Source organism: Urocitellus parryii, chromosome 11, assembly GCF_045843805.1.
Source record: "Urocitellus parryii isolate mUroPar1 chromosome 11, mUroPar1.hap1, whole genome shotgun sequence".
Lineage (NCBI taxonomy): Eukaryota > Metazoa > Chordata > Mammalia > Rodentia > Sciuridae > Urocitellus > Urocitellus parryii.
Window position 1 is genome coordinate 37,169,381 of NC_135541.1, and position 27,734 is coordinate 37,197,114.

The window sequence follows — 27,734 nt, forward strand, 5'->3', positions numbered from 1 at the left end:
GGAACACACACATCATGGCAGCCTTGATGAAGTTTTAGAATCTGCCCTCTTTCTTAAGCAGAAAACGCTGCGAGCACAAGAAGGTAGTTGGAATCCCCTAACGATGGATAAATTCGTCATCCGAACGCCTAGAATCCAGAATAGCCCACAAAAGAAAGACCCTGGAGGAAAGATTTACAAGCAGGCCACGATTGAGTCTCTGAAGGTGAGAGGGGATCTAAGACTAGAGCAAATGTGCAAATACTGCGACAGCAGACAGTTCCAAAGGGGTCTATCCTGGGATTCCCATGAGTTATTTTTTGCTATGCCCTTCCACAAAGTTTATGTGACTATTCCGTTGCTGTTTCCCCAGTATGCTATCGCACTTCTGTTTATTGATTCCCACATCCCTGCTACATTCTTCTAATTATTCTGGCTTTTAGATATATCTTCTAGCAGGTAGGACAAGCCCCCTTGTGTTTTGTATGTTTGTTTGTTGTTGTTTTTCCTTTGGAAAAATTTCTTGTTAGGAATGTTAAACCATCAAATATAATTCTATGTGCCCTGTCCAGACTTACTAAGGAATGACTGACAGTGCTTATGGTACTGTCATAATTTACTGGCTACAACTATATCACATGGCCTCCACAGCTGTAGCTTGGCCAGAGAGACTTTTAATGGGCTCTGCTATCTGGAACTCAGTTTTATTTATATTATCAAGGAATAGTCAAGGAATATATAGAAAAATCCAATGAACATAGGTATTTAATAAATACTAAAGTGATTATTATTTCACTAATAACAAAACAGCTTGCTGTTAGCTCCTTTTGTCATCTTGAACCTACGCCTGCATTTGACTTTTTCGTTTCCATTTCCTTTATAGGTTCTGCTTCCTCCACTAGATTCCTAATGTTTTTGCTCCCAGAGTTCTGTCACATTTTATGTTATTTGGCCAGGGTGGCTCTAATCTATCTCAAAATTTTCTTTGCAGATAAGTACCAAACCTGAACTTCCAGTCTGTGTCTCTCTGAAAGGGAGAGGGGGATTTGGGTTTAGAGACAGTAAACAAAGAACTATGACAACAAAGCAGCAGTTTGAGTGCTTGACTTAGATACGTAGTTGGACTCCTTTTCTATATGTCTCACAAGCTTCCCAGACCCATAAGAAAGCAGTGAAGGGGACATAGACAGAAGCATTGGGTCTGAGGCCCTGCTGTACATCTGGGTGATCTTCAGCAAGTCAGTCCCTTCTCTATCCCTTATCTACAAAATGGGGAGGTTGAACACTATTGGTGTTTATTCAAGGGGCACAGTTGTTGTTTAGGGCAAGATAATCTTCATTACTTGAAACTACCTATGAGTTATGAGTTATAGGATGTTTAGCATCCCTGCCTCTGAAGCATTAAACACAAATAGGACCTCCCAGTGTGAAGACCACAAATACCCTATCTAACATATTTCCAAGCAGTAGGTGGTTGAGACCTGCTGAACTCTAGATGAACTTTAAAGTCTCTTCTACTTTTGTAGTTCTATGACTTCATGGAACATAATCAAGTTTTCGGTTATCTCGTTTCATCAGAATATTAATAACAACTAAAGGAAGGCTCATGATGCAGACCCTCTAGAGGAAAATGGGTGGTAGTGGTAATTAAACTACATGTATGCTTACCTACACACACTTTTTGTTTTTTTTCCAGTACCCAGGGGTGCTCTACTTCTGAGCTATAGCCCCAGCCCTTTATTTGTTATTTCAAAACAGGGTCTCTCTAAGTTGAACAGACTAGCCTCAAAGTTGCAATCTTCCTGCCTCAACCTCCTGGGCCCCTGGGATTCTAATCATATGACACCATGCCTAGCCCCTACTCATTATTTACACTCTATTCGTTGTCAGCCTCTCACAGTTCCAAAGATGACATGCTCTTTTATACCTCTGTACCTTTGCAAATTCACTATATTATCCTGTTTTCCTGAAATGCCTTACTTCATTGTCTTAGAGGCAATATAGTGTAGTAATTAGGAACACAGACTTTTGCCAGGCATGATGCCACATACCTGTAATCCCCAAAACTCAGCAGGCTAAAACAGGAGGATCACAATTCGAGGCCACCCTCAGCAACTTGGCAAGGCACGAAGCAACTGAGCGAGACCCTATTTCAAAATATAAAGTTAAAAAAAAAAAAAAAGAGGGACTAGGGAGGTAGCTTAGTGGTAAAGCAACCTTAGGTTCAATCCCCAGTACCAAGAAAACAAATAAGCAAAAAAACACAGACTCTTGAGCCAAATTTTTTTAAATATTTATTTTATTTCTTAGTTTTAGGTGGACACAATATCCTTATTTTACATTTATGTGGAGCTGAGGATTGAACTCAGTGCCTCATGCATGCTAGGCAAGTACTCTACCACTGAGCCATAACCCCAGCCCCTTTAGCCAAAATATTTGTTTAAAATCCCAGTTCTGCCTTTGTGACCTTGGGTAAGTTATTTAATGTCTTTGTGTCCTCGCCTAGGAATTAATGCCTATTTTATAAGATACTGTGAGATTCGAGTAAGTCCGTATATATAAAGTGTTTGGAACAGAGTCTGGCACATACTAAGTACTGGGCAAGTGTTTGCTGTTATTGTTATTATCATTACTTACTGAAATCCTATTCATCCCTTATGACGTAGTTTAAGAGTTTACTTTGAGGCCTTTCCTGACTACCCTCTCTCCCCCAGATACACAGCCAATCTAATCAGACGTGTCCCATGCTATGCCCTGAGCTTCTCCTAGATAACTGTATCCATAGCATTTTCCCTGTAGGTTAAACTTTGTGGAAGAGAGAGAGAGAGAGAGAGATTTCTGAATCTCGAGCTGAGGAAGTATAATAATTTTGTGTCCTTAGTACCTTAGCACAGGACTTGTTAAGAATGAAAACATTGCAGTGTCTGTTTTAGTGGTTAGAGAAGGCTATGTGATAGGACACCTTAAAGAGATGGGAAGGTTTGGCTAGAGGGAAGTATTGGCATATAACTGTTCCACAAGTGGCAGTTGCTGTTTTCTTTCTTTCTTCAGTATTGGGGATTGAACCCAGGTCCTGCACACGCTAGGCAAGCACTCCACCACTGAGCTGCAACCCCAGCCCCCAGGGTTTCACAGAGTTGTCCAGGCTGGCCTTAAGCTTGCAATCTTCCTGCCTCAGCCTCCTAAGTAGTTGGGATTACAAGCATGCACCACAACAGCTGACTGTTGTTTCTTTTATAAATGCATGGTGCTTACTTTCAGGTGTGTAGGATGGCAAATTGAAGGCAAGGTGAGCTAACTGAATTCTAGACTGTTAGCTAGGTCCACTCTCTGCTGAGGGACTTATCCCCACACACCAGCATCATATTTTAATTCCAGGAATTTACTGAATATTGAAGTTTTTGGTTTCCTCATCAGTCACAGTAAATATAACTGCACAAAATTATGTACTAACCTGCAGAATCACTGTGAGGACTAACTAAATGCATGTTCATAGGACTGAGCATTGTGCTGTCTATTAGTAGAAACTAATTACTCTTCTTATGCGTGAAATAGGAGCAACTTTTGTAGTAAAAGAGCTGAAGGTTCTATGAACCTTTCTTTCCTCTGTAGGACTGACTAACCAATATGTTGTCTGCTGCCCCCACCAGTGCCCAAGTTATTGCTTATGAGTAAATCATTTGCCCTACTGCTTTTGTCACACTTCATATTGTACCCATCCCTAACTATAAAGACTAACAGTAATTGAGCCCATTTCTATGGGCAAAGTATTGTACTAGTGCTTTACATATATTAAAAGTCTTAGTAACATGTTCTGTGAAATGTATCCTTTAAAAAAAAAGACATTTATTTTTCAGTTGTAGGTGGGCCCAGTACCTTTATTTTATTTTTATGTAGTGCTGAGGATATAACCCAGTGCCTCGTGCATGCTAGGCAAGCACTCTACCTCTGAGCCACAACCCAGATTGAAATGTATGCTTTTATCATTTACATTTTGCAGTTGAAGAATATACAGCAAAAGAGATTAAGTAGCTTGCCTAAGGTCATGCATCTGTTAGTGGCAGAGCTGGGGTTTGAACTAGACAATCTAGATCCATAGTGTGCCCCCGTAGGGTAAACTTAAAAAAAAAAACAAAGGCAGATTCCTGAATGCCAAGCTGAGGAAGTATAAAAATCTTGAGATATTAGGATCATTGTACTTCTAGTTATCAGTATACTGCAAGTAATTTTGCTGTAGCCTTATCACATTCAATAAAAGTGATACTCAATAGAACTCATGTAGTGTTCATTTAAATGGTAAAGGTTAATTTGGTTAATCTCTTATTAGTCCCTTAAGGAGAAATGATTTCTGTTGATTTCAATAGCAGAATTTTTTTAAATTGAAAGTTCCTAGAGTATGCTTTTTTTTTTTTTTGCGGGGGTTGGGTGGGCAGTTTTAGCATTTCAGAATGTTCTATGAACCTTTCTTTCCTTTGTAGGACTGACTAACCAATATGTTGTCTGCTGCCCCCACCAGTGCCCAAGTTACTGCTTATGAGTAAATCATTTGCCCTACTGCTTTGGTCACACCTCATATTACACCCATCCCTAACTATAAAGACCAGATGGAGAGCATATCTTCTTTCTGGCATAACTGTTCCACTACTCGTTGCAGCTTCCCCAATGATAGTTTTTGTCCCAAGTTTCCATGTCATTTTGTATTCTAAATAATTCAGGTAAGAATTTTCAGGCTCATATTTAGACAGATACAAGGAAACATTTCTTCAACATATATAGAATTCTTTTGCTCTGAAAACTGACTTTTTCTCCCATTTCTTCCTAAATTTTCAGATCTGAAACATAGTACATAATTTTGTGCAGTTATATTTACTGTGCACTGAGGATAGAGAAATAAATAACATATTGTTGCTGCCCTGGAGTTATTCGTAGTCTAGTGGAGAAGACAGTCTCATTGAGCAATGTATGCAGAAACCATAGATTTGGTAATTGGAATCTATACAGTTTACAATGAGACCTAAAGGAAAATGTGGTCAAATGTGGTAGGAGAGAGGCAAGTAAAGCTTCATAGAAGAGATGATACTTGAGGAGAGTCTTAAGAAGTAAGTAGATTTTTTTATCAGGCAAAGAAAGAGCATCCCTAGGTTAACAGTGTGAAATACTGTGATTCATTTAGGTAGCTGCCAATAATTTGATGTATCTGAAGGTAATGATAAGACCAAAAAGAATATCAGGAGCCAGGTTATGGGAAGCCTTTTTATCATGCTAAAGAGTTTGAACTTCTATAGTTTCATATGGTGAAATGATCTGACAGGAACTCCTAACCCAATTCTATCCATGTAGAAATGCTATATATTTAAAAAAAAAAAAATCTCCAGGAGCCAGGTGCAATAGCGCATGCCTGTAATCTCCATGGCTTGGAAGGATGAAGCAGGAGGATCATGAATTCAAAGCCAGCCTCAGCAACTTAGCAAGGCCCTAAAGCAACACAATGAGACCTTGTCTCTAAATAAAATACAAAAAAGGGCTGGGGATGTGGCTCAGTAAGCACCCCTGGGTTCAAACCCTTGTACCAAAAACAAAATAAAACAAAACTCCAATACAGAGCTAAATTTGAACACAAGAAAGGGAAGGGGCTGGGGTTGTGGCTCAGCAGTAGAGCACTCGCCTAGTGTGTGCAAGGCCAAGGTGCTGGGTTCGATCCTCAGCACCACATAAAAATAAATAAATAAAATATAAATAAAATAAAGGTATTGTGTCCAACTATAACTAAGGAAAAAAAAAGGGAAATCATTTCTTTTTTTTTCTTTTTTTATTGGTTGTTCACAACATTACACAGCTCTTGAATATCATATTTCATACATTAGATTCAAGTGGGTTATGAACTCCAAATTTTTACCCCAAATGCAGATTGCAGAACCACGTCAGTTATACATCCACAATTTTACATGATGCCCTATTAGTAACTGTTGTATTCTGCTACCTTTCCTATCCTCTACTATCCCCCTCCCCTCCCCTCCCATCTTCTCTCTCTACCCCATCTACTGTAATTCATTTCTCTCCTTGTTTATTTTCCCATTCCCCTCACAACCTCTTATATGTAATTTTGTATAGCAATGAGGGTCTGAAAGGGAAATCATTTCTGATGTGCCAGGAAGAAATTAACACCCAAAGCTGTGATTGGGAGCTGAAGCTAAATATTTCCAGTGAATATTGAAATCAGATGCAATGCTTAGGCACTGGAGTTGTAAGAGGGGCCAGGAGATAAGGCCACAGGCTAATATGATAGGAGCTGGAACTGACCCCTCACATGAAAAAATGACAGGGCTGCCATTTTTGTGAAAAATGAGCTAGAAAAATTCTATCCACTGGGTTGGGGTTGTGGCTCAGTGGTACAGCGCTTGCTTAGCACATGTGAAGCACTGGGTTCAATCCTCAGCACCACATAAAAATAAGTAAATAAAGTTAAAAAAGAAAACAGGGCCGGCAGTTAAAAAAAACAAAAACAAAAATTCATCCATTAGTCCAAGAAAATAGCATGAAGACTATAATCTTTTCTCCAGGTCTTAGATGGATAAAGAGTTGACTATATAATACATTAGAATCACACACTTACTGCTGTGCGTGAAAATATATATATATATGTGTATATATATATATATATATATATATATATATATACATATACATATATATATTTTTTTTAGTTCACACTGTCTGCAAAGCTGAAAGAAATTCACGTAAAATCTGGTCTAGTACCAGGAGAATCCAAGGTCTTTGGCAGGGGCAAATGAAAGATTTCCCTGTTAAGTACTTCACATCCTAGGATATACAGAATGTCCATGGAAAATAATCCCCTTTAAAAAATGAACTCAAAGTCAAAAAATTATAAGCTTTATAGATTCTCCATCTCAAGAAGTGGAGGTAATGAAGACCTTAAAAGAGCATGCTACAGGGATACTGCCACATCGATGTTCATAGCAACACAATTCACAATAGCTAGACTGTGGAACCAACCCAGATGCCCTTCAATAGATGAATGGATAAAAAAAAAATGTGGCATTTATACACCATGGAATATTACGCAGCACTAAAAAATGACAAAATCATGGAATTTGCAGGGAAATGGATGGCACTAGAGCAGATTATGCTTAGTGAAGCTAGCCAATCCCTAAAAAACAAATACCAAATGTCTTCTTTGATATAATGAGAGCAACTATGAACAGAGCAGGGAGGAAGAGCAGGAAGAAAAGATTAACATTAAACAGAGACATGAGATGGGAGGGAAAGGGAGAGAAAAGGGAAATTGCATGGAAATGGAGGGAGACCCTCATTGCTATACAAAATTACATATAAGAGGTTGTGAGGGGAATGGGAAAATAAACAAGGAGAGAAATGAATTACAGTAGATGGGATGGAGAGAGAAGATGTGAGGGAAGGGGAGGGGGGGTAGTAGGGGATAGGAAAGGTAGCAGAATACAACAATTACTAATAGGGCATTATGTAAAATTGTGGATGTGTAACCAACGTGATTCTGCAATCTGCATTTGGGGTAAAATTCGGAGTTCATAACCCACTTCAATCTAATGTACGAAATATGATATGTCAAGAGCTTTGTAATGTTGTAAACAACCAATAAAAAAAAAAAGAAGTGGAGGTAAGAGAACAATGTAAAAGAGATTTAAATTGAAATATGTTTAGAATGTTCATGGAAGTGGGAATAAGGACATGAATAGAAATCATAAGAACAGGATAGTATGAAAAGAACACAGGCAAGTTTGGAGGAAAGAACAGAACTTGTTCAATGAAAAAATATATTTGTTGGAGAAGAAATATATTGTTCTGTGTTTAAAAGTAGACAAACCATAGCTAAAGAGAGAATTGGTGAATTGGAAGCTAGATCTATCTGCATTACAAAGAAATAAAGAGATACAAACATGAAAGAAAATAAGATATTAATAAGAGTTTTTGAAATAAAGGCTTTTGGGAAGAAGATGTATAGATTTTGTTGAATAAACATCTTTAAAATGATAAAAGTAAACACTAAATGAAAGAAATATGGTGTCTAACTTCCAAACCATAAAGAAAAAACCAAAACTAAACTTGGTCCATTACATAGAGTAAGTGATGCCTAATTGTTAATCAGTGATCATAATAAATACAAATGGACTAAACATCCATATTAAAAGGTAGAGATCATTGGTTGGATAGCAATAATATCTATCTTTTAATAAAATATTTATAAACACATTTTTCTTTGTGAGGGAGCAAAATAAAGTAGCTTTAGGCTATTGACCCTGAAAAGTGGAAAGTAAATGGGTGGAACACATACAAAAAGCTGTTATGGGCAGGAGTTCACTGAAGCAATGTTTGTAACAGAAAAAATACAGGGAAAGAAATCCTAAATATCCATTAGGGGAATAGATTTTAAAATTCCAGTCATTTGTATGAAAAATAATGGAATACTATCTAATATTAAAATGGATCAATTGGGATTGTATATATCAGTATCAATAAATCAAGAAAATTTGTTGAGTTAAAAATGCCTGATGTTGGGGCAGTGGTTGTAGGTCAGTGGTAGAGTGCTTGCCTAGCACACGTGAGGCACTGGGTTCGATCCTCAGCACCATATAAAAATAAATAAATAAAGGTGTTGTGTCCATTTACAACTAAAAATTTTTTTTCAAAGCCTAATATTTTCTCCTTTTCCTTTATTTATTTTTCATGCCACAATAACAATAATGTTTTATATTATAGAGATTATAGAAAGAGATTTTTTTCAACTTTGACCAAGGACCCTAAAGGCTGAGAACAAAGTAATAGGTAGCAAATGGTGTTCTCAAATGAGATTTTGGACCATCCATGCAGAACTTGGGAAGGCAGAAATGTTTGACCAGTTTTAGAATCCTGAACCCATTACCCACCAGAGGCTCTAAAGAAAGTTGAAGTTAAATAAGAAGGAAGAGAGAATTCCTTCCAATGAAGTGAGAGTACTATAGCAGTTTCACTTGGAGAACTGGGCTTCAAGGAGTTGGTAGACTCAGAAATTAGACCTGTGCCTGAGAAAATCCAAAGATGGAGTGACTAATGCCAGAGAGAGAAGCGACTGGGGAAGGCTGATACTCTTGGAAACTTTTAGGACAAAGATGTGGGCAATCATGGGAGAAAATGCTGGCTGGCATAGAATAGAATTAAAGTGGCTGGGTTTACAAGAATCCTTGGACCCCTACAGAGAGAGTCTGTGTGAAGTGGGTTGCCAAAAACTGGGAACTTAAGGGAGGACTTGTAAGTGGCTGGCTGGAAGAAGCAGTGCCCACATTATGGGTACCAAAAGTGAGATCTCAGCAATGGGAGCGCTCCAAGGAACTACAAAAGCCACCCTGAGAGAAAAAGAAAGAGTCAGCTTCAAATATCTGCCAATTCAAAGAGCACTAAAACCTGATTAGCATAGTATCACAACAAAGTTAAAACTTTTCCTTTGCTCCCTTCCTTTTCCCAGCTTTGAACCTGGATGAATGGGGAACCAAAGCAAATAAACATATTGGGGAAGAGGAGAAACCAAGGCCGGGGAATAGAGGAGTCACAACATACCCTCCTCCCACCATGGCTTCTAGACTTGAAGCAGACCCCAGCCAAGGGAGGGAGATGGGACTTTTAGATAGTTGCTTTTTATTTAAATTGCCATATTGAAAATGCATATAGCAAAGTACACAGATTCTAAGTGTACATCTTAAGAAATTTCCACAATGTGAACACATCAGCATTCAGATCAAGAAACATTACCAGGATCCCAGAAGCCATAACCCTTTCTAATTTCTAACTGCCCACCTTCCCAGGGTAATAATGATCCAAGACAAGATTTTTTATTTTGCACTTATGAAAGCAACTTCATTTTTTAATTGTCTCTGTACTTAAAAAGTTATTAGTTGAAATACTTTCAAAATTAAAGAAAAGTTAGAACACAGTACAAAGAACTTTCCCATTCCTTTTACCCATATTCCTTCATTGCTAATATTTTACACTTAATGGAAAAATGCATATCAACTTTAAGATGGTAGTTTTTCCCCTGGGAATGTAAGGGTGGAAATGAGTTTGGTGGAGAGTATAAAGGGACTTAAGTTTTATAATGTTTTGTTATTTTATGAGGAATGGCAAAGTATTAACCTTTTTTAATTATAAGTAGTGAGTTACTCTCCTGAAGTTTTAAAAAATTCTTCCAAAAAGAAAGAGTTTTCTCCTCTACAAAGTGGGGAACTATTGAAGCATGCTTTTTTATTGTTGAAATAAACATGCCTTTATGACCTCTGCTCTCTGTCCATGCTTGTGAATTAAGACACTCTTAAGTGATCTATAAGGTTGATTCACCTCAGCATCATTTTTCTTTTCTTCTCTTTCTTATTACCTCTCACGGCTAAGTGCCCAGTAGTGTCTGACATGGTAAGATTAAAACTTGCACTTTTCCTAATAGATGCAACTCTCTTTCTGATTTGCAGTAAGCAGGACCTGCTTTTAAGCAATTACCCATCATTTGGGGCCATCAGACACACTGTGCTTTGGTTCAGGTCATAATCAATAATTCATATGTCAATAGGAGCCCCATTAGCTCAGGTGAAGGCAGATGTCTTTCTAATGAAAATGTTCCATTTTCCAAATGACTTTTCTTTTTCTCAGAGAGTTGTGGTTGTAGAAGACATAAAAAGATGGAAAACTATGTTGGAGCTTCCTGATCAAAGCAAAGAGAATCTAGTTGAGGCCTTACGAGAATTAAAGAAGAAAATACCCTCCAGGGAAGTGTTAAAATCAACAAGGATAGGTATGTTCCTTCAGAATTTTATGAAAGGTCTTGTTTTTTGTCTCCTTTCTTCCTGCTTTCCTCTTTCCTTCAAATTTTAAGTTATCTGTCCTACTAGGGCTTTTCAAACTCTCTGGATAAGGACCATTGTTTAAAAACTTCTCCATTGGTTGCACCCAATACTTTTGTAATATATAATAACATTTAACAGAAAATGAAATTAAAATATACAAAACAAAGCCCCAAATTTTAAAATTAGGTCTAACACATAAGCTATAAAAGTTTCTAAATGCTTCCAGTTTCTATACTTACCTTATAGACCAGTAACACAGTGATCTATAGATATCATTTTGAGTGTGCAAAAATGAATAAGATATGGTTCGTGACCCCAAGGAACTTAAGGTTTGCTAGATGGGACAAGCATTTAGACAAATAGAAGCAGTGAAATACTGTAAGTTATAAATGAACACATAATATTCTGGATACCATTCTGACCTGGGCAATATATGCTGGCACAAAAGACAAAACAGTCACTTAAATCGGGGAATTAAAAAAAAAAACTTCGTAAGAGAGATGACAGGTTTTAGTTAAATCTTGAAAGAAGCTTGGCTTTTCTGTCTTGAGTAGAAATAATTTGCAAAGCCTATTTTAAAAAAAAAACAACAGCAACAAACTATAGCAACATTTGTCACTGTGTCATTTATTGTAGCTTTGGAGATATATCAAAGGTAAGTGAGAGACTATGTTGAATTGCCATTTTAGTACAGTATGCAACTGTGGATAATATGCAAGGGAGGGCCAACATGTGTTCCTCAAGCTGCTCCCAGTTCCCTAGGGAGTCCAGGGCAGTCATTCACAGCTGCTGTTCTTGCCCTCATGAGTACAGCCATTGCCTTGTCTGCCTCCCCTTGACCTCTTGTTTCTGAGAAGCAGGAGAGAAAGCTGCTTCAGACTGGCACTAACAGCTGGGAAGAGCTGTTTTGAAATCCCCAGAGGGTCCCCCAAGAGTTTTAGAGTTGCACCCCTGTAATACAAACCAGAATCTGAGAAAATTAGATGCTTAAAGAACATAAAACCATATCATTCTGGCCAAGAAGATTCTCCCATCTGCTGCTAGATTTTCTGTCTTTACAGGTTGTGGTCACTAGAGGGCAGTAAGACCATTCATATGAAAAGATAAGACATTTCCACCAGTAGAGGGTACTAGTGATTAATATTTTATAACATGTATGTATGTACATGTGTGTATGTGCATGTTCATATTTAGACACCACGTGTGATCAGATTTAAATATCAGTGTGATAAACTGGAATTGTTCTACAAATGCAGAACAGATTATTTTTAAAAAATCATTTCTGTATGGCCTTTGAGTATAATTGTGCGAATGCTTTCAAGAGTGTGTGTGTCTGAGCTGGGTGTGGTGGCACATGCCCTGTAATCTCAGCTACTTGAGATGTTGAGGCAGGAGGATCACAAGTTTGAGGCCAGCCTGGGCAACTTAGCAAGACTCTGTCTCACGATAAAAAATAAAAAAGCTTAGGGATGTAGTTTAGCAATAGAGTGCCCCTGAATTCAATCCTCAGTACTTAAAAAAAAAAAAAAAAAATGGTGGGTATGTCTGATGTTCAAAGATTTTAGTTCCAGGGTCATAGTGAAACTCAAGAGGGCTTGACTTATGAGAAGCTGGAAACCATCCAACTTTTGAATCTTGTTCTTTTCTAAACCTTCCCTAAACTTGAGGTTATTTGGAATATAGGGGTTTCATGGTTCTTTTATAGTTATGTCAGTTGAATGATGAAGATTCCATTTGAATCATTGCTTGAGAATGTTTATATTTTACACCTTTTAGCCTTTTTGCCTGTCACTATGCTGTGGGTTGTAAGGAACAAATACTTATTGAATATATTTTTTGTGCTAAGAATTATGCTTGCATAATAATGGAGAAAGGTATTATTCCCTTCTTTTTGGGAGTAAAAGGGAACAAGTCTAATGGAAAGACAGATACAAGTCTAATGGAAAGACAGATATCTTAAATGAGACTTTGTCATACAGTGTGATGAGTACTCTGATGATGGAGAGAAGTTAATCAAGTGCCTTAAGTATAAAGAGTAAAGCAGAAGGTGTTTGGTCTTAACAATGGATCAGTTGCTATCACTGTGTAAAAATTACCCATAATTTAACTGCTGAAGACATTATTATTTCACACAGTTTTTCTGAGGGTCAGCAATCTGGGAGCAGCTTCTCTGGGTGGTGTTGGCTCAGGGTGGCTTTTAAGAGGTTGTAATCAAACTGTTGACTGGGGCTGTAATCATCTGAGGCTTGATCAGGCCTTTAGGATCTGCTTTTAAAATGACTCCCTCACAGGATTGCATGGAGAAAGCCTCAGTTCCTCATCATGTGGGTTTTTCTTTAGGGCTGCTCATTGCATGGCAGCTGGCTTTCTCCAGAACAAGTTATCCAAGAGAGAACAAGAAATCTAGAGAAAACCAAGTGAGAAGACAGTTTCTTTTATAGCCTAATATCAGAAGTGACACACTGTCACTTCCCTCACATTCTCTTGGTTTGAAAGGCAACTACACAGTGTGTGAATAATAGGTGAGAATCATTTGGAGTGATCTTGTAGATTGGCTAGCACAGCAGGTACTCCTTTGTACTTATCCTAGATATATTATACTTCCTAGACCTGCAGATTCCTGTTCAGTTGTTGAAAATTTATAGCTATTATCTCTTTAAAAGTGTCTCTTTCGTTTTCTCTGTTCCCTTCTTCTGAGATTCTACAACCAGATTCCTTTTATTCATATTCTTTAGTTTGAGTGTCATCTTTTTTAATCTTGTCTGTTTCAGCTTTCTAGATAATTTCTTCAGATATATATCTTCCAACATCTAATTCTTTCTTCAGCTGATTCTAATGTACTATTTAACCCATTCATTGAATTCTTTATTTCAAAAACTCTGTTTTCCATTTTTGAGTTTTTTCTTTCCCCTAAATTTGACTCTTGTCAATGCTATTTACATATTCTTTTGATTATGTCTTTTATCCTTTGAAACGTTTAATACATAGCTCTTCTGTATTCTTCATCTGACTGTTCTTATATTTATAGTCCTTGAGGATTTATATTTGTTGTTTATTGTTACTGCTCTCATCATCTTTGCTTTCCCATGTGCTTGGTGGGTTTTAGCTGTAAGCTCATTATTTTATTTCAATCTATAGGAATTCTATGGGGTTAAATTGGAAAAGCTTTTCTCTAAAGAAGATTTGCTGCCTTGTTTGTTTCTGTCAATAGTCAGGAGTCAGCTCTGGCCTAGAACACTTTAGCACACCTTTCGAGGACCCTACTTCAGTATGTCAATTCTAAGATTAGCTCTTGTACCTTATCACTGACCCATAGCTAAGTATTTCAGCAGCATTGCTATTGGTGTCAGCCCTGAGGATAGCCTCACCTCTCCCTGAGTCTACTCTTCTAGACTCTGCTAACTTTTTGGTGGGGATAAGGTAGCTTTTATCCAGGATCTAGTTGTGCTGTAGTGAAGGGGTACCTGTAGTCTACCATAAAGCCTAAGAGTTTGCTCTTTATCGTAAAGATAATAGTGTAATTGAAGAGTTTTGAAAAATCCTTCTGGTTGCCATGTGGGAAAGGTGTTGGGGAAAAGCAATCCTAGAGGTGGAAAGCCCAGTTAGAAAGCTAATAAACTATCTGGATATGACATGAGGGTGACCTAGATGGTGTAGTCATGGGGATGCAGAAATGTTGTTGAAATCAAGAGATGCATATGTGATAAAATTCAGAGGACCTAGAGATTGATTGGATGTTTGGGATGAAGGTGAAGGAGTGAAAGTTAGGGCAGGTGGTTGGATGGTGCTACCACTCTGTAATAAAGAACAGGAGGTTTGGAGGTAGGGGAATGATAAGTTCGGTTTTAGACTTATTGTGTTTAACATACTATAGAACATCCCAGGGGAAATGTTCAACAGGATGTTGGATGTACAAGGCTGAAACTAAGGAAAGATTATAATTATATTCTTGAGAGTCATTATCAGCATATGGCTAGGAATTGAGGTGATCAAAATAGATAAGCTTGCCCAGGAGGAATATGTAAGAAAAGCAAGGAGCCAAGTCCAAAATCCTGAAGCACACTAATATTTAAAGGACTTGAGGAAGGAGTCTGAGAAAGTGTGACCAGAGAAACAGAAGGGAAACAGATGAGAATGCCGTCATGGAATGCAAAGGAAAGCGTATTTCCAATGGGAAGTTGGTTAGCAGCGTCCATGGTTGTCAGGTGGCCAAATAGCAGTCTGAAAATTGCATGATGGATTTTACCAAAGAATCATTTAGTAATCTTGTTCAGGACAGGTTCAAAGGCCAGGTTAGGGGCAGGAGCTTGAGGAGCCAGGAGGAGGTACAAAAGTGAAACTGAAAATAGCTCAAGAAGTTTGATATTGAAAGAAAAGAATGATGTGACAATATGAAAGGAAATGGAGAATGACCAAAGTTCTGATTTTTAAGATAGGAGGGAATCTTAGTATGATGAATGCTATTGAGAAGAATTCAGAGTGAAACAAGTTATTGTAGAAGAAAGATAACAGAATGAAGTCACTAAGCTGTTAAGACTGGTGGATAATATGAGGCCTGGTAAGAAACTTGGATCCTGTTTTGATCTGTTTTATTTAGAATCTAGAATCATTTGCCCAGGGCTGGGGTGTGGCTCAGCGGTAGAGTACTCACCTCGGATGTTTGAGGTCCTGGGTTTGATCCTCAGCACCACATAAAATAAATATTTAAAAAAAGCCAAATATTTGAAATTTTAAGAAAAAGAACCATTGGCTCATTCATTTGTTCAATACATATTGAGAACCTTGTGTGTAACATTGCTTATGCTGACTGCTAGAGATTTATGCCTGGTCCGTGTGTATAAGGTACTCACATTCTCTCTGAACAAAGGAGCATATAGGGATGTAATTATTATTGGCGTGTGAAAATACTAACATCAAGGGGTATACTAAGGTCTGTGGGAGTATACGATTTCTTTTGGGATTAACTGGGAAGGGTTTTTGAAGAAGAGGTGGAATTTTGCTAGGTCAAAGTGATATCCAGGTCATTGCAGGCAGAAGCATGAATAAAAGAATGAAGGCTTTAAAATCCTGAGAACAGCATTTCAGAATCTAGGATACATGGCCAAGATAGGCAAGGGTGGAGAGAGGAACTTAAAAGCTGACCAATTGAGTCTGGACTTTATGTCAGATGCCAGCATTCTCTAGAGTGCCTTTCTCAGAACTCTGATCCTATGAGGACTCTAGAGTTCAGATAAACTTGGGAAAGGCTGCATTACTATCTCTTCTGTCTTTGAGATTTTCAGTGGCCTGAGAAATTTCACAGTATAGAAATCTGGGCTGGGGGTGTGGCTCAGTTGTCACCTAGCATGTGCAAGGCTCTATCCTCAGTCCCCAGCAGGAGGGAGGGAGGGAGGGAGGGAAGGAAGGAAGGAAGGAAGGAAGGAAGGAAGGAAGGAAGGAAGGAAGTTATTAAATTTTGTTTTACCTGGGTTTCCCCATGAACTCTCTTATTTTTATTTTTAATGGAATATCTGTTAGCAACCTATAAACTTTGAAAAAAAATAATACTGGAGCCATTTAGTGTTTTTTTAAGATATAGAATGATATGATTAGAGTTTTAGTGACCAGGGGAAGAATATGTAAGAAAGGAGTAATATGGAGAAAGGGAATTCAGGTCATCCTAATATCCATTCAACTGAGATTTGAATACTGAACGCCTACCCTGTGCGGGCACTGTTCTGGATGCCTGTGACCAAACCTGGTAAAAACCCATTCTTGCGAGGCTCATATTCTACTGAGGAGACAGGCAATAAAGAAGAAACAGAAGTAAATTGTCTAGTTATAAGATGATGATTATTGCTGTGGAAAAGTGAAATGGTAGAGCAGGGGCAGGAGGTCATGAATGTGTGTGGGGGTGGTCAGTAGTGGGTCTGATGGAGAGAGTGACATTTGAGCAAACTTGAAAGCGATGAAGGACTAAGTCCTGGGACAAGGTGTGTCTGTGGTCATTGAGTTGAGACATGATGAAAACACTGAGGACTGAGAGAGTGGAGAAGAGAAGCAGCTTCTTTGTGAGACTTTCTCAGGGAGAGTAGACTGGGCTTGGCAAGGGTTAGCCATGGAGGTGAGGGAAATGCTGTGCCCCAGTGCCTCTCTGCCCCAGTGCCTCTCTTTGTTGCCATTTATTACCCTCTGGACTGGCTCTTTCTTTCTGCCTTCAAACATATACAAATCTTCCCTCCTTTTATAACCAAATTCCTTTTTAAATGACTGATACTCACAACTTCCATTTCCAGACCTTCATACTCCTTTATTAGGACTTTTTCCAAGCTGGCATCTCCCACAGCCTCTCAGGACACACCCAAGTGGTTGCATTCTATACAAATCCAATGGTCTTGTCTCACTTCTCATCCTCCCAGACTGTGAATTTGAAACCTTTTCTTATTCTCTATTTTGGTGACATAAAGACACTGAACTTGGTTGCTGATTCTCTGTTGTTTTTTTTTTTTTTTTTGGTGGGGGGCAAGGGGTGCAGTAAGCAGGGATTGAGCTCAGGGGCACTTAACCACTGAGCCATATCCCCAGCCCTATTTTATTTTTGCATTTTTTTAAAAAATATTTTTCTTCTTGTAGATGGACACAATACCTTTATTTTTATTCATTTTTATGTGGTGCTGAGGATCGAACAGTGCCTCACACATGCTAAGCAAATGCTTTACCACTGAGCTGTAGCCACAACCCTTTATTTTTGCATTTAAAAATTTTTTTGTAGTTATAGATGGAAAGAATGCCTTTATTTTATTTGTTTATTTTTATGTGATGCTGAGGATGGAACCCATGCTTCACATGTGCCAGGCAAGCACTCTGCGACTGAGCTACAGCTATAGCCCTTATTTTTGCATTTTATTTAGAGACAGGGTCTCACTGAGTTGCTTGGTGCCTCACTGTTGCTGAGGCTCCGAACTTGCGATCTTCCTGACTCAGCTTCCCAAGCCATTGGAATTACAGGCATGTGCACCTCACCTGGCCCAATTCTCTATTTTTAAACTGTTTCCTTAGCCTTCATCTCAGTTTGTAATGACTTATTTAATTCTTTATTTCTTTATTTCTTATTTGCTAGGCAGTACCCTCCATGCCAACAGGACCATGCTATTTTATTCACCAATATATTTCAAGCTTTAATGTCACATATGACAGGAGCTATGGATGTGTTTAGCAAATTAGTGAAAAACAAAAGGTTTGACAGAATTTTTGTGACTCTTCTGGCCTTCCATCTCTGTTTCTTCGGTGTTCTGTCTCCCCACATGAGTGAGGCATGAGTTTCCCTTAGACTCAGCTCTTGGTCTCATGCTGCTTCTTTAGAGCATTTAGAGAGCATCTCCTCTTCTCCAGCTTAATTTAGGCCTTAATCAAGACACCTCTTGGATATGCATGTTCTGTCTTTATTCATTTTTGAATCTTTGATTTTTAGAAAGTTTGTTCCATTTCTGTCATTTTCCTAATTCTTACTAGTCTAAAAGTCGCCTTCTTATTTTCAGTTACTGCATAGAATGAATTGTTTACCATGTGTTTCTTGGTACTTTGTTCTTTTTCTCTTTTTTTGTAAGTGTTCTTTGTCCATTTACTGTGAAATCTTATAATTTTTCTTATCTATTTCTGTGAGCTCTATAAATCCATTTGGCTGTCTCAGTTTATTTTTTAATGCAATTTTTAAAAAAATAACCTTTATTTTATTTTTATGTGGTTGTGAGGATTGAACCCAGTGCCTCAAACATGCTAGGCAAGCGCTCTACTACTGAGCTACAAACCCCAACCCTGACTGCCTCAATTTAGAAACTAGGATCCAAGACCCAGAGAGTTGAAGTGACTCATCTAAGGCCCCAGGAGTGAGTTAGGACCAAAGATGTAATGAGAACCCATGTCTCTTGGGGCAGTTCCTTCCTAGTTAGCAGACTGCACTGTGCCCTGAACCCCAGCCATATGTCTTTATTTTATTGGACCTTCTCTGGGTGCTGCCATCTGCTCAAACTTAACCTCATTTAAATCAGAATTTAGTGCTTTTTCTTTTGTACCTCAAATGGGAATTTTCTCCTAGCATTTCCATTTTAGTCAATTTCTCTATATTTTTGCACTAACATGAACTCTTTTGGTGATAATGTCTAACAGGAAATTGGAAATATGGGATTGAAGCTCAGATGAGAAATTTACACTAGAAATTCATATTCCAGGAAGCTCTTGCTTAAAATCACCTAAGTGGGTGAATCTTCTAGTAAAAGGAAAGATTAAAGGGTTGAAGGACTGAAGCTGGGAGAAAATGCATATGGAAAAGTGGGAGGAAGAAGAGCAGCCAGCGGAAGAGACAGAGGCAGTGTAGGTAGGGGAGTATAGTCACGTCAGGCCAGGGAGGAGAACATTTTTCAGAAGCAGGAGAAATGAGTGGACTCAGTGTTCCTTGGTGGTCACCAGACCCAAACTTGAGGGTCAACTGCGAAAAAGCCTTTGGACCCAGCAGTTATAGAGCCTCTGTGAGTGGATGCCTGTATTATAAAGAAAGCCAATGGGTAAGGGGTGTCGAGCAAACAGCTGATGAGACAGTGAGGTTAGGCCTTGAACTCAGCCTGGTGAGCAAGCATGCCCCACTTTGCAATACTGAACATATAAATATTATGGGGAAAGGTTTATGTCAGTCATATGAATCTGATTTCAGAAATGCCTTATTTTCATTTATGATTGGTTAACAACAAAAACCCTTCTATTTATAAATTGCTTTCATATCTCTGACCCATTTGATCCATATAACAATTCTGTAAAGTCAATGTCATTTTTTTCTCCATTTTAAAAATGAGGAAACTGAAGCTTGGAGAGTTTAAAGTGACTTGCTCCATGTTAGACAACCAAAATAAGTGCCAGTGCTAAGATGTTCTTATACTCTTTCTTGCTACCTCCTGAAACCTAATGATGCATAAAAGACTAAAGTCAAGGTTTTGGCAGCTCCATTTCCTTGCCTTTTCCAGTTACTAGAATTTGCCTGCATATCTTGGCTTGTGGTCCCCTTTGTCCATCGTCAGAACTAGCACTGATAAGTCAAATTCTTCTCACATCTAATCTCTCTGACTTACCCTTCTGCTTTTTTTTGGTTCCTTAACCTTGATCACATCTGCTAAGTCCCTTTTGCAACGTAAAGGAACATAGTCACAGATTCTGAGAATAGAGCAGGACATCTTCTGAGGTGATTATTTTGCTCAACAGGTCCTCAAGTTATGTCACACTATTTTAGTCTTTCATGCTCTTGTTTCTCCACTTTTTGTGCCGTTCCTGCCCCTTTCAGTCATTGTGAAGACTCAGGACAAACATTGCCACTTTCTCTTTTGTCCTTTTGATTCTCTTAGGAGTTCCCCAAACATTTTGATCTTAGGACCTGTAACACTAATGTGCATTCTGAGTTTAGCTGTCTTCCCCTTATGCTCAAGGGGAAGCTCCTGCCTGAGCTCTTTAGTGCGGGGCCATGTCTGGCTCAACATTCTAACCCAGTGCCTGGCACAGGGCCTGGTAAATGCCTAGTATTTGGTAATATTTGTTAAATGAGCAAAAAACTGCTTCCTGCTGGGAATTTGTCTTAACAATGTGCTAGGATGCAGAAACCCCTTAACCTTAAACCCAGGGGACTTGACCCAGGTCATAAGACTAGCCAGTGGCACTGCTCACTTTAAAACATAAACTTCATGGAGCAAATAATGACTTTTTGCAGATCATTAACTTCCTTGATGTAGCTACTGACCAACTTGTGACCTTGGGGAAAGGTCATGGAGCCTCATTTTTTTCATGTGAATCAGGAGGAGGTAGGACTGTCTGATCACAGAGGCAACAGTACAGGGTTAAAGTAGGCTCTGGAGCTAGACTGCCTATGTGTGCACTTGACACCTGGCCCTGCTTTTTGCCATGCTTCCTGAGTTACTTAGCCTCTCCGTACCCCAGGTTCTTTACCTGTAAGACGAGACACTATGATAGCACCTACTTCGTAGGGTTGTTCTGAGGATTACATTTGTTCAATATGTCAAGTGTTTAGCACAGTGGCAAACTCATTAATGCTATTTTGAAATCACCTTTGGGATCTGAAATTTACACTTTGTTTTTTATGGGGGGGGGGGCCCTAGATAACCTCCTCTTATCTCATTTCTTGCCCCAGACTGGATTGTCTTTCTCCATCTCATTCTTTGGACGGTCCTCCCTCTTGCTAACAAGTCTTGCATTTCCCCGAGGCTCCTTTATAGCTCTGCCCTTCCTGAGCTGGTTTCCCTAGCAGAGCCTCCAGACCAGTCTGGGCATGGCTCTGTGGGAGCATCTGTGGAATGTACAGGCCGAAAGCAGCAACTCTGCTGTCCTTGCATGAGAGTGGAAGCCTGGTATCCTTGGGCCATTTCTCAGGGCCCCTGCCCTTCTGGTTTGAGAAAACCAAGAAGGTGCACTACATTATCTCAACAGAGGCGGTGCTCTATGTGTCAGTCCCTAATAGAAAATTCCAGGGTCTTAGGTGTTCAGGAGTGAAGCTGCTCTTTTCAGGCCCTGCCTTCCATACAGACTAGCTGTGAGACCTTGAGCAAGTTACTTTGCCCAGCTTCAGCTTCTCATTTGTAAAAGGGGAAAAATAGTAGTGGTATTCAATGCATTATCTAGTTATAAGAATTAAATGAGATAATTTATACAAAGCAATAGGTGAGAATTAGAAACTTTTTTCTGTTTCCCAATACTTTTGGATCCATGTCTTTATAGTATAGTCTGTTATTTTGTCTGCAGTTGTGTGCTTTCCCAATCAATGGAATCCATTTCCAAATGTTAGTACAATTTGAAAGCCAAAGGTACATGCTTTTTTTTTTTTTTTTTTAATTTTTGGTTGTAGACACACAGTACCTTTATTTATTTATTTTTATGTGTGCTGAGGATGGAACCAGAGCCTCACAAGTGTCAGGCAAGTGCTCTACCACTGAGCCACAACCCCAGCTCCATACATGCTTTTTTTATTTAACTGTTTTGATTGAGCTCGGCAAACATTTATTAATTGTTTCTTCTGTACTTGGCCCTTTTCTGGGACTTGGGAATATAACATGGAGTAAGGTACAGGTTCTGCCCTCAAGACATTTACACTTTTGAGGAGAAAGTGGGCATTTATATATTCTAGATAGGACTGGGGATGTAGTTCAGTGGTAGAGCATTTGTCTAGCCTGCACAAGGTCCCGAGTTCCATCCACAGCACTGCAGAAGTTCAATAAATAAAAACAGTAAGCGCTAAGGTACAGAAATGTGAAAAGGCCAGACAGCATCACCCAAAACAGGAACCTACATCTACTCACTGTATCTAGAACTCAGTGCATGGAGAAAAAGGTGTGGAAGGACTAAAAGAGGACAATATGGCATAAAGTAAGGCCAAAGAGGTTCTGGACATGCAGAACTTTAATGCTATACTTAGAAATAAACTTGAGAGCAATAGAGAGCCACTGAAGGATTTGGGGGAGTGATATGATTAAATTGTCTTTTTTTTTTTTTTTAACCACGCATCAAATCCAGGGACTCTCAATCACTGAACCATATCCCTAGCCCTTTTTATATTGTATTTAGAGACAGACTTGCTGCATTGCTGTGCTAAGTTGCTAAGCTGCCGAGGCTGGCTTTGAACTCACAATCCTCCTGCCTCCATCTCCCAAGCCACTAGGATTACAGGTGCCCAGTTTGAATTGTCTTTAAAAGGTCATTTTGACTTCAGTGTAGAGGTTGAGTTAGAGAGGGCCAGATTGGGGCAGAGATGAACTTTTGTAGTAGACTAGTGGAGAGGTGGTGAAAACCTGAATTAGGGCCATGTAAATGGAGAGGAAGGTGAAAAGGAAGAGGAAAAAATACAGAGACTGGTAAGGAAGTGACTCTGTATGAGTTGGAATGGTTGAATGAACATAAGGATGAGAGAAACAGTGGAGCATTAAGTGATGGATGGGTGGCAGTGCCATCATGTGACAAGAATGGTTGAGTTAGAGATGTTTAGAAGGGGACTGGTTAAATATTTGGGTCTTATGCACAGTGGGAACCTTTAGCTAGAGATACATAGGTGGAAGTCATCTGCTTGCAGGTGGAGGTTGGGCCATAGGAGTGGATAAGATTACTCAGAGAAGGAAAGAAGAGGCCAAGGATAGTGCCCAAGCTGGAGCTCAAATAATTAATGGGTGGGGAAAGGATAAGCAACCAGCAGAGGAGATATAGAGAAGGAAGAAGAGACCCAGTAAACAGGTAGTTCAGAAAGCAGTGGAAGAAAATATTTCAGAAGGAAAAAGGCCAGTGTCTGAAGCCAAGCAGTGTCAGGATGGAGGGAGTCCACTGCATTTGATTAGTGGGACTCTGTTTGAGGGGCTTCTGCACCTTCAGTTTTCATACATATAGCTGGATCAGCAGAGCCTTTCTAGGATAGAGAAAAAAGATAAGGTGAGGATCACATGATGGGAAGGACTCTGTTCCAAAGAAACTTGAATGTGTCCCTTCTATAGCAAGCCCCGGCTGTCTAAGATGTTTGTTTGCATGTAAGCCAGTGCCTAGGTTGAGCAGAACTGTATAGTCCCCCTACTCAGAAGAGACCTCTGTTAATCATTTTATTATAGGGGTGGGGCTATAGCTCAGTGGCAGAGCACTTGCCTATCATTTGTGAGGCACTGGGTTCGATCCTCAGCACCACATAAAAATAAATAAAAAAATAATATTTACTTTTTAGTTGAGTCAACTACAACTAAAAAGTAAATATTAAAAAATAAATAAATAAAAGCATGCTGTCAATCTATAACTTCAAAATTTATTTTAAATAAAAAATTTAAAAAATAATTTTATTATAAATGCTTAAGACTTTCTCTGCATATAAACAAATTAGATGTTTATATGTATACACATGTGATTTTTATTTTTTTTAATTTTTTTTTAAATAAGAACTTAATTTTTATTTTTATTTTTTTAGAGAATTTTTTTAATATTTATTTTTTAGTTTTCGGCGGACACAACATCTTTGTATGTGGTGCTGAGGATCGAACCCGGGCCGCACGCATGCCAGGCGAGTGCGTTACCCCTTGAGCCACATCCCCAGCCCCCCACATGTGATTTTTAAATTTCTTTATATGCTATGCAACTGTGCATGCTTTTTTTTTTTTTTTTTTTTTTTTTTTGTGGTGCTGGGGATTGAACCCATGGCCTTGTGCATGTGAGGCAAGCCCTCTACCAACTGAACTATATTCCCAGCCCTGTGCATCCTCTTTTGAGACCTTTTTTTTTCACAACTGAATGCAGTGATCATCTTTCCATGTTACTACGTGTAAAACTATCCCAGTTTTTAATGGTTGTAAAGTGGTTTGTTTAAATGGACCATAAATTTTTTTAACAAATTGAACCCATAATGATGAGGTTGTTTGTATCTTTTCACTACCTGAAACTATATTGGGATGAATATTTTTGTAACATATGTCTTCCCTGTTCACTTTGGCCGAGTGTTGTAGTCAGCTTTTTTGCTGCTGTGAACATAAGGATGAGAGAAACAGGACCAGACCAGTGTAACTATAGAGGAGGAAAGGTTTATTTAGGGGCTCACGGTTTCAGAGAGGTCTCAATCCACAGATAGCAGACTCCATTCCTCAGGGCTCAAGGTAAGACAGGACATCACATAATGATCAGAAAGCAGAGAGAGACTCCACTTTCCAGATACAACTATATACCCCAAAGCCACGCCCCAATTCCCACCTCATCCAGCCACACCCTACCACTTCAGTTACCACTTAGTTAATCTCTATCAGGGATTAATTCACTGATTGGGTTAAGACTCTTCTAACCCAATCATTTCTCCTCTGAACTTTCCTGCATTGTCTCACACATGAACTTTTGGGGGACACCTCACATCCAAACCATAACACAGGGTAAGTATAAGCCAATTCCAAGGATTGTGTCCTACTCATCTCTGTCCTCACCTCATCATCAGGCACAAAGTAGGTACTCAGTGGGAGTGTTACAATACCTTGAATATAGGTATCTTATGCATTTTTAAATGTTTTTATTTGATTAATTGAATGATTAAACCCAAGACCTCATGTGGTAAGCTTGTGCTCTACCACAGAGCTACATCTCCAGCCCTGATCTTTGTGCTTTTAGGGATCTGTGTGTGTGTGTGTGTGTGTGTGTGTGTGTTTGAGTGAACAGCGCACACACATACACACACACACACACACACACACACACACAATTGCTGAGGGAAGAGTCTCAGCTATATCAAGAGCTGTACCCAGGAAAGGAAAATATCAGTAGTGATTTCTGCCTTGAAATGATGTGTGTTTCAAAAGCAGTCTCCTCAGCATTATCATCTAAGAAATACCTTTAGATGTCTCTAATGAATGCTCTGCATTGCTCTTCCTCATCTTCCTGTTTATGGTGAGTATTGATGTACTCCTTTCCCTGCTCAATAGAAAATCCAGATAAAAATCCTTTCCAAATAAATGGTTACAGTGAGAAGTTAAAGACTCTTAATATTCTGTTACCCCTATCTTTCCTTCAACATTACTTTTTTTTTTCTTTTTTTAACCTCCAGGATTCTCTTTAAACTTTTAAGCAGCGATAGTTACTTGTTCAAGCCCCCCATGACCAGTCCCTGGCTAGTACCCAGCACAAATGTCCTTCAGGAAGTGTGTGGAGAGTAAAGGAAGCGAATAGTGTTGGGCTATATAATTGGCATAATTGGAGAAATTTTGTTTTGACCGTTTTCCCAAATTAAATGTAAATGTCTGCCTTCCTTTTAATTATTATTGCTTTATATATGTTCAAATATCTTATAAGGCTATTTGTACCTGGGAAACTCCTCTTTTTCATACCCTTGCCCAGTTATCCTTCTAAAATAAGTCTGGAAACTTTTGGTTGTATCTAACAAAAATAATCATTGAGATTACAAATTAATTTCTATCGTGGTATTTTTGTGCTTATCTTTCATCTAATTATATGGTATATTTTCCCCTTTATTAGATCTTGTTAGGTGCATCTAGTAAAACAACAGGCTACTCTTCTTCCTTCTCCTGCCACTGTGCTCACTGCTGGAGATACAAAGATAAATGTGTCACAGTTCTTTCCCTCAAGAAGCTCTCTTCCGTGATTATCTGATAACTGATCAGATAATTACAACTAACTGTTGTATTTATTGTAATTCTTGTGATAAGCAGAAGCAAAGGGGCGAAGGGAGCACAGAGCAGGGGTCCCAACCAGGATGGGGGCTAGTAAGGGAGACTCCTGATAGGAGACCCCTGAGTGGGTCTGAAAGCCTGATGGAAGTGAGCCAGATGCAGAGGGAAGAGAGTGTTCCAAATAGAATGTTCATTGGGATGTGAATTCAAAACTAAAGAGAAGAAATAATATTTAAGTGATTTAGGAACTACTGAAGGATTTAAGTACAGGTGTGAAATGGTCAAATTTGTTTTTTGAAAAAAAATGAAAAAGAAAATAGTAAAATTAAATGAAGGCCTCTCTAACTGCAGGAAGATGGCATTAACAGGTTCCAAACCCAGCCAGAGAGGCCAGTCAGGAGACCTTTGTGGTCACCTGGAGGCAGTGTGCCCCAAGGCAAGGGCACTGGTTCTAGGAATGGAGCAAAGGAAGCATCCAGAGCTGTTAAGGAAGTAGGCACCACTTTCATTAATGTGTTACTAATACGGTTTTTACTAGCTTAGGCAGGATTTTTTTGCCTATTGGATTCTAGCTGGTTATTGCTGCCTTAAGAAAGCTCTTGATTTTCAAACATATATCTGTCTTGAATGCTTTCTTTTTCTGAAATTTTAATTCCTGTGTTTAGTTGATTTCTTTGGCTTTTTCTGCATATTTATTCTTATAGGTAATTTTGCATATTGATATGTTTGACCCTTCCCCCTTTCTTCCATTTTTATTATGACAATCTGAAACATACACAAAAATAAAGTAAAATACGAGAACAAAATTCCATATGCCCTTTGGCCTCTCTTCATCTTTCTCTGTTTTGCTTTTGTGGTGTTTGCCAGATCTTTTGTCATTTCAGCTCAGTGTACTTGAGTATGCATCTCTAAAAAAGTATGAATATTTTCTCAGTTCACAACAGTGCCACTTTCTTGTTAACAAAATTAGCAATAATTCCTGAATATAATTTAATTTCTGGTACACATTCATATTTTTATTTATCTCAAAGTAGTTGGTTTTTTATGATGGAATCACATATCACATTTGGTAGTTCAGACTCAGTCCTTAACCCTACCCACCTTTTTTTTTCAGTTGTAGTTGGACACAATACCTTTATTTTTTTAAAATGTTTTTTCAGTTATTGATGGACCATTATTTTATTTATTTATATGTGGTACTGAGAATCGAACCCAGTGCCTCACACATGCTAGGCAAGCACTTTACTACTGAGCTACAACCCCCGCCCACCTTTTATTTTATTTATTTATTTTTATGTGATGCTGAGGGTTAAACCCAGCGCCTTGCCCGTGCTAGGCAAGCACTCTACCACTGAGCCATAACCGCAGCCCCCTACCCACCTTTTTTAAATGTTGAAGAAACTGTGTCTGTTATCTTGTAGATTATCCCACATTCTGAATTTGTCTCTATTTCTTCATACTATAATTTAATTTAACTTTTTTAGGTACCAAGGATTGAACCCACAAGTATTTAACCACTGAGCCACATCCCCAGCCCTTTTATTTATTTATTTATTTTTGAGACAGGGTCTTGCTAAGTGGCTTAAGGCCTCAGCCTCCTGAGTTGCTGGGGTCATATAACTTGCACCACCACCCCTGACTCTTATTCTTTTTAAGAATCTATTGATGATGCCTCTAGTTTATGACTTTTTCTGTCAACAAATCTGATTCTCTCCATTAATGAAACCAGCCTTTA

General features: G+C 38.7%; 1 protein-coding gene across 4 annotated transcripts in view; it reads left to right on the plus strand.

Moving 5' to 3' along the window:
* Positions 1-27,734, plus strand: part of Tceanc2 (transcription elongation factor A N-terminal and central domain containing 2) — a 38,363-nt gene that overhangs the window by 1,462 nt on the left and 9,167 nt on the right. For 2 of the 4 annotated variants that reach the window (XM_026382100.2, XM_026382095.2), the window contains exons 2-3: positions 59-205; positions 10,648-10,789. In XM_026382100.2, coding sequence (XP_026237885.1) covers positions 104-205; positions 10,648-10,789 — 244 coding nt within the window. In that variant the 5' untranslated portion in view covers positions 59-103. The remainder of the gene's footprint in view (positions 1-58; positions 206-10,647; positions 10,790-27,734) is intronic. The other 2 variants (XM_026382079.2, XM_026382086.2) reach the window with 1 other exon arrangement.